At 42.5% G+C, this 16,098-nt stretch overlaps 1 protein-coding gene across 1 annotated transcript in view; it reads left to right on the forward strand.

Moving 5' to 3' along the window:
* Window positions 1-4,309: 4,309 nt before the first annotated feature.
* The window catches only part of LOC148899900 (ephrin type-A receptor 6-like), a 49,884-nt gene continuing 38,095 nt past the window's right edge, over window positions 4,310-16,098 (forward strand). Inside the window, exons 1-3 of the mRNA XM_088991401.1 lie at window positions 4,310-4,570; window positions 12,949-13,161; window positions 15,155-15,494. Coding sequence (XP_088847527.1) covers window positions 15,386-15,494 — 109 coding nt within the window. The 5' untranslated portion in view covers window positions 4,310-4,570; window positions 12,949-13,161; window positions 15,155-15,385. The remainder of the gene's footprint in view (window positions 4,571-12,948; window positions 13,162-15,154; window positions 15,495-16,098) is intronic.

Raw genomic sequence — 16,098 nt, forward strand, 5'->3', positions numbered from 1 at the left:
AGATGGCTCAATTTCTACGTGCACAGAGTTAGTGGATGCTAACTTTGACGTTCCCTGTGTTTACTCTGGTCTTATGATCACCTGTCGCTCATTTTCTTTTCATATGAATAATGCTATCATCCCAACAAGTAAAATTGATAGTACTCGAACAATAATAACAGCATCGTGCGCTAACATTTGTCCAGTGTCCCTGTCTCCACTGATCTCCATCCAGTGACCTGCTCAAATGGCTCCAAAACCGCTCATCCGTCAAGTCCATCATCAGCTCCTCTGCTAAGTTCTCCGAAATGTGTCTTTCATTGAACTCAAAACGATCCAGCAGACACGTCCCCACTTTGAAATGTTCAATCAAGCGGCATGTAACCAACGTGTAGGATGCGGTGGTTCGGGATGTCCAGCACTCAGCTATGGCTTTTTTGAGCCGTTCGTGGACTACAGCACATTCTTTGTCATATATGACTCTGCTGTGATTCTTTCAGAAAGGCTTTTCAGAATCAGAAAGCCCAAAGAAATTCCTTTTTTTCACTTGCTGCAGAAGAGCAGTGTTTGATCCCCCGCGCACCCCACCAATCAATTTGGAGAACTGAGTAGATGGACGGAGGTAATCTGTCCTACTTTTTGTCTGCGCTTTGTCTTCTCGTGCAGCTTTCATGGATGCCTTTTGTTTTCTTTCTCTCTCTCTCTCAGTACTACTCAGGACAGTATGGACATAAATCTCTAAGCGCACCTTGTCAAGTAGCGTCCAACACCACAGTTACGCTCCTGTAATCAGCTGAGTCGTTTTATCTTGATATTTGTAGAAGTGAAGTGAAAACACAAGCACATAACCAAAGCTATTTAAAGGACAACCGACGTCACTTTCTTGTTTCCGAACTGACGTCAGAAAAAAAAACATTTTCTCAAATAGCCAAAACACTTTTTTCTTGATTGTGTTTTTCTTCTTTCTTTTTCTTGTTCTTTTTTTTGTTTTTCTTCTTTTTTTTCTTTGTCTTCTTTTACTTGTTCTTCTTTTTCTTCTTTGTTTTTCTTTATCTTCTTTTTTTCCTTTTTCTTCTTATTTTTCTTCTTCTTTTACTTGTTCTTCTTTTTCTTCTTTCTTTTTCTTCTTTCTTTTTCTTCTTTTTTCTTTTTCTTTTTTTTCTTGTTCGTCTTCTTCTTCTTTTTTTTCTTTTTTCTTTTTCCTCTTTTTCTCCTCTCCTTCTTCTTCATTTTCTTCTTGCGGTTGTTCTTGTTCTTCTTAATAGTATGACTATGATTTCTGATGATGATTATTTTCTACCCCCGTCATCCGGAGTCATGTTTGTAAGGCATCATCTCCAGTGTAGTATGACCCACAAATAACGTATGCGCCTCCCAAAAAAAGATGTCAGATGATGGAGTTCTTGCACCTGACTTTTTAATTCATTTATGTCATGCTTCCAAGCTTCAAACCGGGGCCCCCTGTTGTGAAGAGAAAGGATGAATAATAGATTCTTCACCCCAAAGGGAAAAGGCGGAAAGAAAGTCAAAAAGGAGACATCTTTATACACGCAGACTTTCAGTTGAGAGTGAAATGTTGGATTGGCCTCTCGAAACAATATCATCAGTTCGGCCAAACTCTGTATTCATAGTTTCAGCTGAAGTTTAAAAGATGGAGGTGAGATGTGACGTCTGCATTTTAAATGTCTATTTTCGGTTGCTTGCATCTGGATGGAATACACAACTTTAGCATTTCTAGAATACAAAATCTTTTAGAAACTCCTAATCTGATGGATTGGATGAGCCCTTATTCGTCTCGCAGTGGAGAAATGTACATTTCACAGCAGCCAAGTGATGAAAGTAAGAGGAAAGGAAAGGAAGAAGTAGAAAAACAAAATACAGGAGCTGCTGGAAAGGCAGCCCCTCTCGCGGCGCCGTCTTGAAGTCAAAAGTACAAAAAAAAAAAACTAAAATACAAATAATATGACAACACAAAGACAAAGAGAGTCATTCAACCTTAAGCAATTTTCTGCACGCTCTTTGTTGCATGAAGCAACGGCAGTTCTCAATGAAAGAGGAGAGGATCAATGCGTCCTTTTCACCAGTGGATCAGAAACATCATGTTGGATTGTGTAGGTCTGCTACAAGCCAAACGTTGAAAGCAAACACGGAGCTCTAGCATCCATTGAGGAAAAGACACTGTCTCACATCTGTCCCAAATCCGCTTCAATTTCAAGCTGCGACCGTTCCACATCCGCATCGGCGCTCTGCACTGATGAATGTTGTGGCCAAAGATTCGTCACAATGCAGATAATTGCACAACTGAACAACTGTGACTTGTATGTATTTATTTTTCTCGAGGGTTTCTTATTTATTTGATGCGCAGTCAGCTGGGTTAGATTCCAATTTACCTACGACCCTTGCTAACGATAAGCGGTCTGGAAAAATGGATGGATGGTTGGATGGACGTTGCCGAAGTGACAAAGTATTTCATCAGCGGCACTTGGGCGGTCTTGGACTTAATCTCCAGACTGCGTGTACGGCGTACAATTTAACTTGCATTCACCCACCGTGCAAAACAAACAACCAAAAGATAATGAGGAAGGGGGAAAAAAAACAAAAGTGGACGAGGGAGCCTCTCAGTTTAATGTCTTCTCTCATTCAGCCGTCATTAGATTTGGACGACATGACAGCATTTGCGACGCACATCTTCAACTATTACGCAAAAAACGCCATTCAAATAAGTTAACAAATTCCATTACGAATCCATTATTTGTACAATGACAGATCAGATTATATATCACTAAATGATGCCTGGCGAAAAGTCAGTCGATGAAAGGCAATGACATCGCAGGCTTCCTAATTCAACGTAAGCACCATTTAGCTCCTCGGTGACTTCAATCGGAATCTGTTGTCGTTCCAGTGTCGGAGATGTTTCTTCGGACACTGTGAACAAAGGCTCCAACACAGGAAAGATCTTCTTTTACTGCCGGTGGCCATTCGTGACCGACGCCCGACCTCTGCAGCCCTCCGCCAAGCCATTTACTGAGAATACAGGTAACTAACATACGACCATTTTGACTTGCGACCGTTTGGTCCGAACGGAACTCGGTCGTAAGTCGAAATCCATTTAAAATGTGGAGTCGGAGGCTAAATGACTGGCAAACTCGTCCCTCTGGTGCCATCACACGGTCGATTGCCGTGCGACAGTATGACATGCTGGCTGGCTGGCCGAAACTACGTACGCGTTACCGACCTGTTTGCGCGTTGCGGTGCCAGGCGTAGAATAAAAAATTGAAAAATAGGGTCTAGAGGTTGTGGTGTAAGTACAGGTGGTCGTAAGTCGAGCCGGTCGTAAGTCGGATGTTACCTGTATATGCAAATGTAAGTGATACATTAGTAAAACAGAGTCTTCTTGATTTGAATACCACCCCCCCGGCCGGACCAACACCCATAAAGCGACAGAACGTTTTAATGGGTTGTCCTTTCCATGAAGTAATAGATTTGTAACGTGCCTGGCTAATGAGCTCTTCCTGCGAAGGCGTTTACCAAGTTGTAAATTCGTCCAAGGCTAGATCTCCTACATGAAGATGACAGTTTAACAGGCTGTGTCTGTTCACCTCGGATTGACCCCACCCAGATTTTCTGTGCTTCCATTGTAGGCCTTGCGTTCGGCCAATTAAGCATACAACAGCATGAAACTTTTAAATCTGCTAACTTCTATTCTGTCTATTGTCTAGCATCCAGGAAGGTTTTGTTTTTGTTTTTTGGAAACTCATTTTCCACCAATCGTCCAGATCACAGTCGCATCTGAAATGTACACCCTGGTATAAATGTCTCTTTCTCTTTCTCCACAGTCGAGCAAGCCTAAAGCAACATTTGGGGTCGGTAACGAAAGCCTTTTCCAAGCGCCGGTTGACGTCAAGTGACGTGACAAAGTGTATTTTTGAAACGCCACCTCTGGCTGGAACAAAGCCGTCTTTCAGGCCCGGCATTTTTCATTGATCTCTTTTCAAACTGCATCTTCTATTGCCGCCTCTTTGCCCGCATACCTTCAAGCCGTGTCCCCCTTTCCTCCCCCGTAGGCCCTCTCCCCCTAAGTGGCGCCTCCCGGCCGCGAGCCTCGGGGATGCGCGCAACTTGATTGTGTTTTGATGTTCTTGTGAAAGTCGCGAGTGCACTCAGCACTCCGCAGCCATAACATCCATTTTCAGGCCACGCACCCCGAGGAGAAGAGAGAGACTCGAGAAGAGCCAGAAAAAAGTCTTGACGAGCAATCCGAGGCGTGTACGCTCGAGCACACCGAATAAACACGCCCGAGCCACGGAAACACCATCTCGTGTATAAACATTGACAGTCTGCTACTGTAAACAGTTGCCGAGCTGTGAAGTGAACCCTGCCACCCTGAACGCTCCGATAGGTGACCCCCGTCCTGACCTCTTTACCGTGTCTCCCAATGCCGACGCACCTGAGTCAGATGATCGGGATTGGTTCTTAGGCACCCTGCGGAGCTTGCTGATCAGATGACCATTTGAGCTCAGGTCTGATTGGAGGCGAGGACAACTTGGACGAGTCACCAGCGGAGAAAAACCCACGCGAGCACGGCACTGAGGTACTGTCGATCATCAATTGTGTATATATATATATATATATATATATATATATATATATATATATATATATATATATATATATATATATATATATATATATATATGTATGCATATACGTGTATACGTATATACAGTATATATATATATATATATATATATATATATATATATATATATATATATATATACGTGTATACGTATATACAGTATATTTTTTTTTATATTTTTTTTTTTATCATGTTGGTTCAATTATTATTTAATGAGGTGGTTGCCCCAAATACGATCATCTGGATCCTGGTCATTAGTTTTTATTTCTCTATTTATTCATGTATTTATTTATTTTTGGTGGAATCACATGATAATATAAAATGGCTAATATTTACTGCGATGATATGACACGACACAATCGATAAAAAAGGACGTTTTGTTGATGTTTGAAATTGTGAGAAGCAAACTCTGTGAGACGGTGTGAAAAAGTGGCACCTTGGGATGTCATCAAAAGAATGGGAGGGAAAACATCAACACACGCTGCTGATTTGCCACATTCATTATGTGCCGCTCCTTTCGATGAATAATGCATCGGAATAAATGCTTCTACACAAGTACTTCAGTTATCATCATGAATAATAAATTTATAATCAAAAGGTGCTTGGAGATTTTAGTGATCGCTGTGTAATTATTCTCAGCGCGTCTCGTCTGTGTCAGCTTTACAAAACTTTCCACCTGTTGCTCGTAGAAACAAGAGACACACAAAAAAAAGTACGAGAAAATACGATTTGTTCGGGTTTTGTTTTTTTAAGATTGGGTGCTGATAAAGCGCCGGCCATGGCCTCTGGCAATGTTTTTCCATTCCACGAGGGGGCAGCATTTGCCTTTTTTCCATGTCAGCGCTTTGTTACAGCTTCAGCTGTTGTTAATGTGCTATATAAACCAATGAGTATATGTTGCATTGTATTTTGTACAGCCGCCCCCATTTCAAGCTCAGATAACACCAGACCTATATCATTTAGGAAGTAACTTTTTTTCTGATGAAAGAAGAGAATCTAAGGGTTCTAACTCTGTGTTGAATGTTTATGTAGTCCTAAAACTCAATATTGTGTGGGTCCTGGAATTCAAGTGACAATGCACATTTTTGCACGTCTGGCAGTGAATGAGTTAATGTTGAAATGAACAAATGTGATTGTTATTTCTAATTTCAAATGGAGACAGGTTTGGACTGCTGGCATGTCATTCTCGTACTGACCCTCTTTTCCTATCGAACTAAAATCTTACTGGTAGTTTCGGCCCTATAGTAAGACTTTAGTTGGCTGAAGAAGCATCTTGGATAAGAAGCGAAACGCCCGACGCTTTCAAAAAGTACAGATGACGGCTGAAGAAACCTTTTCATCGATGGACCACTCCTGTACGACTGAGAGCTTACACGGGCTCTTTTCCGAAGAATGGGGCGCCCCGACTCCTTCGTACTATCCGGGATGCAATCTTTTGAACAAACGGAATTGGACAATGTGCCCATCATTAGCAGTCGAACGTGGATGGACGGTACAGCGAAATATGAACCAGCAACACTACTTCCCCTTTTGAAGGCCTGAAGTATTGAACAGCGTGACTCCTTTGCTGTCAGTAGGCGCCGACTGAGAGATGCTGTGTCGGCTTCCTGCCTGGTCAACGCGAGGGCAGGCTCCTTCTGCCGCCATTTAAAGCCTCCCCCCCGGAGATACAGGCACACGGGATCTCGCCGACTCTTCTTTATCAAACCGAGGCTGCAGCTTGATCCTCAATCACAACACATTGCTTGGAGAGCCAGAGAGTGCAAAGCCTACCAGGGGAGCTGTTCCGACCGGACAAGTCTGCCATTCACCTTTTCAAATAAACAGACTCTTTGTGACACATAACCGCAGCACACCGAAAGTGGCAAACGTCGCCTGAAAGACATTTATTTAAGAATCGGGCACTGACCGTAGATTATAAAGTAGAATCACCAATCTTGTCCTTTTCCTTTGGGCTTCTCCCACAGCGAATCAGCATGCTCCATCTAACCCGGTTTTCTCTTCTCTCGCACCAGGTACCTTCATGTCCTCTTTGACAACATCCATAAACCTCCTCTTCGGTCTTCCTTTCGGTCTCCTGCCTGGCAGTTCAAGGCCCAGCATCCTTCTTCTGATATTAGGGTTAGGGTTAAGGATTAAGGGTGAGGGGTGAAGGAAGTGGTTCTTAAACTGGGTTCGATGAAACCATAGGGTGAGTCGGTCTCAGGGGTACGGTGGATCCTCGGCCACAGAGGTCCACCCCGCAGTCTAGTGGGCACAGTCATTGAAAGAAGGCTTTGATGAATGATCATATGAAACTGGTGGGGTTCGGTGCCTTCAACAAGATTAAGAACCACTGCAATATAGTCACTCTCTCTCCTCTGAAGATGTCCAAACCATCTCAGTCTGACTTTCTCTCCAAAGCCTCTAATATGAGTTGTCCCTGTGGTCGTATCCAACCTGGTCACTCCCAAAGAAAACCTCAAAGTAGATGAAGCAATGGAAGACAGATCACGATTTCTATCCAGGAGTCAGAAAACAGGTTGTCCATAACGTCGGCCAAAGATGAGGACGTGTTTCAGAGGCAGGGCGCCGTTCATATCCCATAATCACAGAACGAATTCTACGTCCTACTGGGCAAGTGGGACACAGCGTCAGTTAAACTCTTTAACCACGAATCTCGCCTCACTTTCCGCGACTTGGATCGATGCTCAAACAACAGGTGCTCAGATCCGCTCGCCCATCGACTGAAATTCCCGCCGGGCTTTTAGAACAAAGGCAATCAGCTCAGCGGGACACAAAAAGGGAGGATCACACTTTATGTGAGGTCCTCTGGAGAGGGCTGACGTGTCACCTTGACGTTTCGCGGGCGCTAACGAGGTGAATACAGAAAATGTCCTCTGACCGATTCAAGCCTCAAATGAAATGGGAAGTCCCTTATCAGTTCAGATCATTTGCAGATCTTTGCACAAGTCTGATCGGCTGAAGTGGAGGCAACAATTTCAACGCTATCTTCTTGACTCGCATGTCATTCTGTTGTCTGTCATCGTTAACTCATTCACTGCCAGACGTGCAAAAAATGTGCCCAGTCCGGTGCCAGGGGTTTTGTGATTGTCACTCAAATTCCAGGACCCACAGAATATTGATTTTTAGGACTACATAAATATTCAGTACAGCGTTAGAAACCTTAGATTCTCATCTTTCATCAGAAGGAAATTGTTAATGCCTAAATTATATGCATCTGGAGTTATATGAGCTTGAAATGAGGGTGGCTGTCCAAAATACAATGCAATACATACACATTGGTTTATTTTGCGCTTTAACAACAGCTAAAGCTGGAACAAAGCGCTAACATGGAAAAAAGGGAAATGTTTCTCCCTTGTGGAAGGCCAGAGGTCTGGCCAATGCTTTATCGGCACCTAAACAAGAAAAACCAAAACCCCAACAAAATCGGGAATGGCACTCTAAGTCATACTTTCAATTCCCCAATACATTCGTGAATGGCAGTGAATGAGTTAAAAGCATGGGCAGAGAAACATTTTGGTTTAAGGTGACCATACGGTTAGCTTGCTTAGCTTGGCGTGTTCAATGGAGCTGGAAGTTAAAATGACAGAGAGGAAAGAAAGAACGAACCGTTTGGTTGGCTGTTGGGATTCAAAATATATAAACCGCTATGTATGTGACCAAATGCACCTTGGCCAGACTCCAGTTGACCCCGTGACCCAAATGAAGTGAAGCATCTCAGATGATGGCCATTATGGGCGGATTGGATAGTCAATGCTTAACGTCACGTTGACATCTCTATGGCCAAGTTAGCGGGACCATGAAAGAAAACATTTATCAAATGTTAATTGTGACCTTTGCCGATGTTTTAAAGAAAAGTGAAAGGGCACCCCCGGGGGAGATAAAGGCACTGCATTTTCATCAAAGTCGTAAAGGGCAGCTCCATCCTTATGGATATGAAAGGAAACCTACAGATGATTTCATTTGGATTCTTCTCATGCAAACAGCTGCGGGAATACACAAAGTTGCACTTTCAGATTACGATGCAGCAGTCCCATATGAGATTCCGACTCCCACCATGGAGACATTTGCAATCGACATTGAAAGGGATAAGGCGGGGGGTCAAAGGTAAAACTAACTATTCAATGCACAAAATACATTATTCATCTTTTAGTGATGCATCAATTTATAGTCGCTAACATGTCAAATTTCTGATCCTGATTCCTTTGCATTAAACATTTTTTTTTTTTCTTCTTTTTTAAGAATGAACTATTCATATTTTTACAAATTGCTTTCCCATCTGGGTGGCCCAGTAATTGATTTCAAAATTTCCAATACTGGATTGGATGAGCATTTATTAATCTCGCAGTGGAGAAATTTACATTTCACAGTAGCAAAGTGATGAGAGGACAAGGAAAGGAAAGGAAGAAGTAGAAAAATAAAATACAGGAGCGGCTGTAAAGGCAGCCCTTCTCGCGGCGCCATCTTGAAGTCAAAACAACAAAAAAGACTCAATAACAAATAATGTGACACAGACATTCATTCAATCTTCACCCTCTTTGAGGTATTAAGCAGTTCTAGATGAAACCACAGAGGATCAAAGCATCCTTTTTGCCAGTGGATCAGGGACATCAAGGTGTAATGTGCACGTCTGCTACACAAAGCTATAGCATCCATTGAGGAAAACAAATTGTCTTATAACTCCTGTCCCACCTAAATCCGCTTCATTTCCATGCCGCGACATACGCATCACCGACCTTTCCCCTGAACAAAGCTGGGCTGTGAAGATATATCAGTATTATATAATGTATGAATATATTTATTTCTATTTGTAATATTTCTACTGTATAATCTATACATTTTTAGACATCGCTATCAGGTTTCAGCAGCTTCTGCGCAGGTTTCATGCCGGCCATGACGTAAAAAAGTGCAAAAATGGAATCCTCCCACTGTATGCAGTGAGATGAAAGATCTCTGAGTCAGACCTTTGACTTGAGCTCACGTACACATTTTGTCTCAGATGTTGCTCCATATGAGCCGTGATGCCCTTGTTCAATTACAGGACAACAATCAATCATAGTCGCTTGAGTCATGTGACCGTGAGAGCTCTTCAAATGGCATCTCCGGACTCCAAAACCTTGACTCCGTTTACTCGGGAACCCCTGGAAAGCACATCTGTAATAATCATCTTGGCCTAGTCCAGTAGCTGTCTGTTTAACTTGTCTGTCGTACGGGAGCGGTCCATCGATGAGAAGGTTTCTTCAGCCGTCATCTGGACTTCTTGAAGGTGTCGGACGTTTCGCTTCTTATCCAAGAGGCTTCGTCAGTGCACTGATTTTTTTTTTTGCTGGTAGTTTCGGTAAGGTAAAGTAAGCATCAATGTACGGGGTGTTGTCTCTCTTGCGGACGGTTGGGATCAGCGACATCATTGGCATTCATTCAGTAGCTGGGATGTACTCCCTGCACCGATGGGAGTAAATCCCCTTCCTAATGGGATGAATGCGTGTGTCATTAACTTAACCCAACCTATTTTCTTCTTTTGACTCGCACGTAAACCAAGACGCGGCATCTTTTTCCATCACTTGTCCATGAATAAAAGAGAATTATTTCTCTGAGCTTCTCTGTCAACATCCCCGGAGACTCCCCTTCCCTCTCTTTGGTCCTTTTCTCTTTTCCGAGCTCCACTCGTCCTTGCGTGTCGTCACTCTTCTGCATCGCCGCTTCCATGTCAGCCCTTAATTGTGTTTTGATGTTCCTCCAGACCTGCAATTGAGCTTCCCCTTTGCCAGCCAAAATAGAAAAGACATTTGCCAACGTGAGGCTTTCTTTCTCCTCCACCTTCACTTCCTGTCCTTTGACCCATTTTATCTATCCGTCTATCCATCCATCTAGCTATCTATTTTGCTATTGAGCTAGCTATCGAGCTATGAAGCTATCTATCAAGCTATGGAGTTATCAATCGAGCTATCTATCGAGCTATCTATCAGGCTAACTATCTAGCTATCAAGCTAGTTATCTAGCTATCGAGCTATCTAGCAAGCTATTGAGTGCACTATCGAGCTAAAGAGCTAGTTATCAAGCTGTGGAGCTATCTATCAGGCTATCTATCGAGCTAGCTATCGAGCTGGCTATTGAGCTATCGACCCAGTGATAGAGCTATTAAGCTAGCTATTAAGCTATGGAGCTATCTATCGAGCTATGGAGCTATCTAGCAAGCTATCGAGCTATCTATCTAATTATCTAGAGAACTCTATCCAGTGAGCTCTCTAGATAGATAGCGATCTATCTAGCTAGCTAGCAATTTGTCTCGCTATCTACCTACTGACCGACCGACTGACAGAGCGAGCGACCTATGTTGCTAGCGATCTATCGAGCTATGTATCTAGCCAGTTAGCGATCTATCCAGATAGCTAGCGATCTAGCTGTCTGTCTATCGATCTAGCTTGCTAGCTAGTTATCTGTCTATCTACTGTATCTATCTAGGTCTAGTATCTATCTGTGTATCTATATGTCTAGCGAGCTAGGTATCTCGCTATCCATCTATCCATCCCACTTCCATCCATCCATCCATCCATCTATCTAGCGCCATCATAGAGAAGGTGAAATGGAGCTGTATCATCAACCATGCAGGATGAGACCAAAGCCCTTCTCTGCCCTCTGGGAGCCATGTCACATGTAATCACAGTTACATCGATGACACGCACACACGCACACACACACGCACACGCACACACACACACACACACACACACACACACACACACACACACACACACACACACACACACACACACACACACACACACACACACAGTTTGTCCCGACACTCAACTAAGCCAAGTTCAGAGCGTAAATATTTGTGCTGTGCAAGCTCGAGACAGGCTCCTCATCTCAGCACTTCGCCACCAATTCATGAAATATTCAGAGCCAGAGAGAGAGAGAGAGAGGCAGCGAAGCGAGCGAGAGGGAGAGAGTTCATATCGGAGAGAATAAGATGGACCGAGGGTAAAAAGTGTGTGGGCAGGTGCCTCGGCGCTGCAGCAGAGGATCTGAGGGGAAAGGAATGGCTTGTTTGTGGAAAGGAAAAAAAGGAGGCAAAGAAACGCACAGGAGAAGGTGCTGAGGGAGGCACGATGAAGCAAGGCTGTGATGTGGGACAAGAAGATGGAGCGAGGGCCAAGAGACAACCAGGAAAAGGAGCAGAAAGGTGGCCGCTTCCTTAATCTAGATCTCGCCTGACAGGCCCATCAAATCCATCACGATCAGGTCCTTCCGTGAAGAAGGTGAAGGACACCAAGTTGTCAAACCTGCCGCGGTGGAAGCCGTCACAACGTTGCACGACTTCACCGCGCTTTACGTCTGCCTAAGCTCTCAGTGGTACAGGAATGGTCCATCGATGAAAAGGTTTCTTCAGTCGTTATCTGTACTTCTTTCAAGGGATCCAAGATGCTTCGTCATCAAACTAAAGTCTTACTGGTAGTTTCGGCCCTATATATGTCCAGACCTATCATAGCAGAGTCTGGCACCGCCACGTCTGGACAGTAGGGATATATATATATATATCGGGCCGAAACTACCAGTAAGACTTTAGTTCGCTGATCTTGAATAAGAAGCAAAACGTCCGCGATGAAGAAGTCAACATGCTTTTGAACTTTCAATGTATTTTCCAAAGATGGCGCTCAGTCTTTCAATGAAGCGACAACATATGAAAAAGTCTCATTCTTGCTTGCTTTACATGAGTTAACGCAATACAGTGATACCTCGGTTTACGAACCCCATGGCTTATGAACTTTTCGGTTTATGAACGTTTCATTTATGAAAATTTTACCTTGGCATATGAACTTTTTTCGTACTGGGAGCTGCCTCAATGAGTGATGTGTCATTCGCGAACAAGCCCGTTTTACTAACAAGAAAATGGCAGCCGCCTGCTTTTGTCCTCTATTTCTCGCCCCCAGTCTTCGGTTAAAGCCACGTGATTGGTCTGGAACGAAGCAGTGAGGGTGGGTGGTTTAAACATTAAAGAGACAGGCAGACGACAGTGAGAAAGTTTCAACTTTGATAGTTCAAAGGCAGAGTATAGACTGCAAGGTTAAAATATCCCATCAATCAGACTCCACAAATAACCAGCACAAGCCATCTGTACACTTGAAGCAAAAATGATGTTTTATAGGGACCTGGGAACGGATTATTCTCATTTTAATGGTTTCCTATGGGAAATTAAGTTTTGGGATACCCACTTTTCACCTCACACACTCTGTCTGGGAACCAGTTAAGTTCATAAGCCAAGGTATCACTGTACCTGCAAGCGATGGATGATTGGTGCACTTTGCGATTGTATTTGTGTGCAGGGTGTAAGACGGCCTTCCGGAAATGCAAATGCGGTGCGGTTGACTTTAGCGTGAAGTGGCTTGCTGGATGATGCGCCGCAGATGTCTCACACGGCCGCTGAATTGCTCGATGTCTGTCAACGACGGCGGATGAGAAAGATGTTGGGCAAAAAAGGCAGGTGCAGATGCTCGCGTCATTGCAAAAGCGGGACGGATTCTCATTTCAATTCACAGGTATGACATCGTTTCACAAAATGGAGATTTGTTTGCTCAGCTGATCTAACGGGACTGTCAACTAGTGGGAAATGCTAGATTGATGATAGTCATTGCTCCTATATAAAATATATATATATATACAGTAAAGTCTCGTTATATCGATATCGGATATATCGATAGTCCCGGTTATATCGATATTTTTTCAGACTCCCTTGAATATCGATATAACGAGACTTTACTGTATATATATATATATATATGTATATATATATATATATGTCGAGAGATCTAATTTCCAATCCCAGAGCATTGGAAGGATGATGCCGATTCTTTCATTTGTGCTTGAAACTGAAAATATGTGCATTTGTGCATTAATGTTTGTTTGTCGTCATAAAGGCCATCCATCCATACATCCAAAATCCATTCATTCATGCATCCATCCATATCAATCGATCCATCCATCCATCCATACAAAATCTGTTCATTCTTGCATCCATCGATCCATCCATATCGATCCATCCATCCAATACCCAATCCATTCATCCATGCATCCATCCAATAATATCTATCCATCCATTCACCTGTTCATCCATCCACAAAATAAAATCATTAAAACACTGGACTCCAAAAGTATTTCTATGCTATATTATAGCATACATATTTTAAAATGTTGTTGTCAAGTTTGCAAAATGTTACCTGCTGTAACGTTGTACAGCATCTACCTTCTATAATTGGGTATTTGAAATGAAAATACATTGGACAACATTCCCTACTTTGGGTCTTCCATCATGCTGATTGTATGTCACGCTAATGACACAAAATGAGCAGAAAAATTGGCTGCTTTGTGCCCGTACGAAAACACAATATGCGCTGCGGTATTTTTTATTGTTTTCCCACAATGCAAATGGTGCTCCAATCCGAACACAAAGAACAATATGAGGTCAAGGCGGAGGCCACTCAATAGAAATAGAAACACAAAAGGCGCTTTTGCGTCCAAGCAGGAAATAAATCCTTGCTTGTAGCCGCTGAGGGCTGCAATATTTGTCTGCTAAGAGCACTATCACCAGCGAGTCTAATCAATCAATCAATCAATCAATCAATCATTCAATCAATCAATCAATCAATCAATCAATCAATCAATCCGTAAATACATACGTAAATAGATAACGAAATAAATAAATACGTAAATAAATACATAAATAAATAAATAAATACATAAATAACCACAAGAATAAATAAATAAATCAATAAATATATAAATACATACATATATACATAAATAAATAAATAGAAAGAAGAGAGAAGAAAAATAAATCAATGAATATATAAAGAAATAAACAGACAAACAAACACATAAATACATAGAAGAGAGAAGATAAATAATCTCATGAATAAATAAATAGAGAGCAAAGACAAGTTTATAATAAAGACAAGAATAACATAAATAAATAATAGATAAAAAGACAAATACGTAAATAAATAGACAGACAAATAAATGAATGAATAGAGAAAATGAAGAAAAATAACTATATAAATAAATAAATAACAAATCAGTAAATAAATACATGACTAAGCAGATAAATAAATAAATAAATAAAAGAAAAGAGAAGAAAAATAAATAGAGAGAGAGAAGGGGAAAGAGTGTTAGAGAGAGGAGGGGGATACAAAGAGATAGCCAGAGAGAGAGAGGGGAGAGAAAGCGAGAGTGACAGAGAGATAAAGAGATGGAGAGAGCGAGAAAGAGCGATAGAGAGAGATATACAGAGAGGGAGAGAGAGGGGGGGGGGGAGATGTCAGGATGTTGATGGTTGTTGTTGCTTGCTTTGGGGATCAACCGCCTCCAAATGGCGTCCGTTACTTCGCGTTGAAAAGTTCGTCGTGGAACAATCCTGGCATATTCTTTTATTTTGGAAGTTGCGCTAACGAAGTGTTGGTGTCCCCCACTTCCCATTTTCCCCCTCCCGCAATGGTATCTCGTGTCCATCCCCCCTTCGCCCACCTCCACCTGCAGTTCCAAACGGGCGACTAGCGAGGAGAACGACTCGCGTGGAGCGGACGGTGGACGGCGGACGGTGGACGGTGGACGACGGACGCCGGACGCCGGACGCACCTCTCCCTCCGCCATCCGCCATCGTCAGCGTGGATACAACGGCTTCCTGGCTTTTATTTTGGAGGGTGACGTGAGGCTTCCGCGCACGCACGGCTCGAGCGGCACCGAGTGCTCACCTGTGCGCCTCCAACCATGGCAAGCGCGGCAAGCTCGGCAAGCGTGCTGTCCTGCGGGAGATGCTACCTGCTTCTCGTCCTGCTCGTCAAAAGTCACCTGGGCCAACAAGGAGTCTCAAATCAAGGTGAGCGCACGTGACCCGCCGGTGATTGACAGCGACGTGTTTTCGACTTGCTGGAAACTCGCGCGACGAGGCTCGTTTTTTGTGTTTTTGTTTGTGTTTTGTTTTGTTTTGTTTGTTTTTCCGACCACCTTCCGTTTTCGACGTGCACACATACTGTACCGGAATTCAATAATCAATAATAGCAGATGGGACTGCTGATTACATTGAACGACTTTTCGACTTTCTGCTACGGCGACGGTGCTACATATCATACGTATATGCATATTTGTCGCTTTCTCTGTCAACGTGACGTCTAGATAATAATGTTGTACACAAGTATATTGATCAAAGTCAGCTTTATTGTCAAATATGCTAATATGCATAAATAAATAAATAAATAAATAAACAACATAATTACAATACACTAATAAAACTATAAATAATAAGTAGATAATTAAAAAAAACTAATAAACAAACACAGACAAATAAATCAATAATCAAATCAACAAATAAAGAAACCAAAAAATAATTACAATACATACATAAAGTAAAATAATAAAATTAATACGTGAATAGACAGACAAATAAATACACAAATGCATAAATAAACAAACAACATATTTAC

Source organism: Hippocampus bargibanti, linkage group LG03 (genome assembly GCF_051943395.1).
Source record: "Hippocampus bargibanti isolate YZ-2025 linkage group LG03, ASM5194339v1, whole genome shotgun sequence".
NCBI classification, from domain to species: Eukaryota; Metazoa; Chordata; class Actinopteri; order Syngnathiformes; family Syngnathidae; genus Hippocampus; species Hippocampus bargibanti.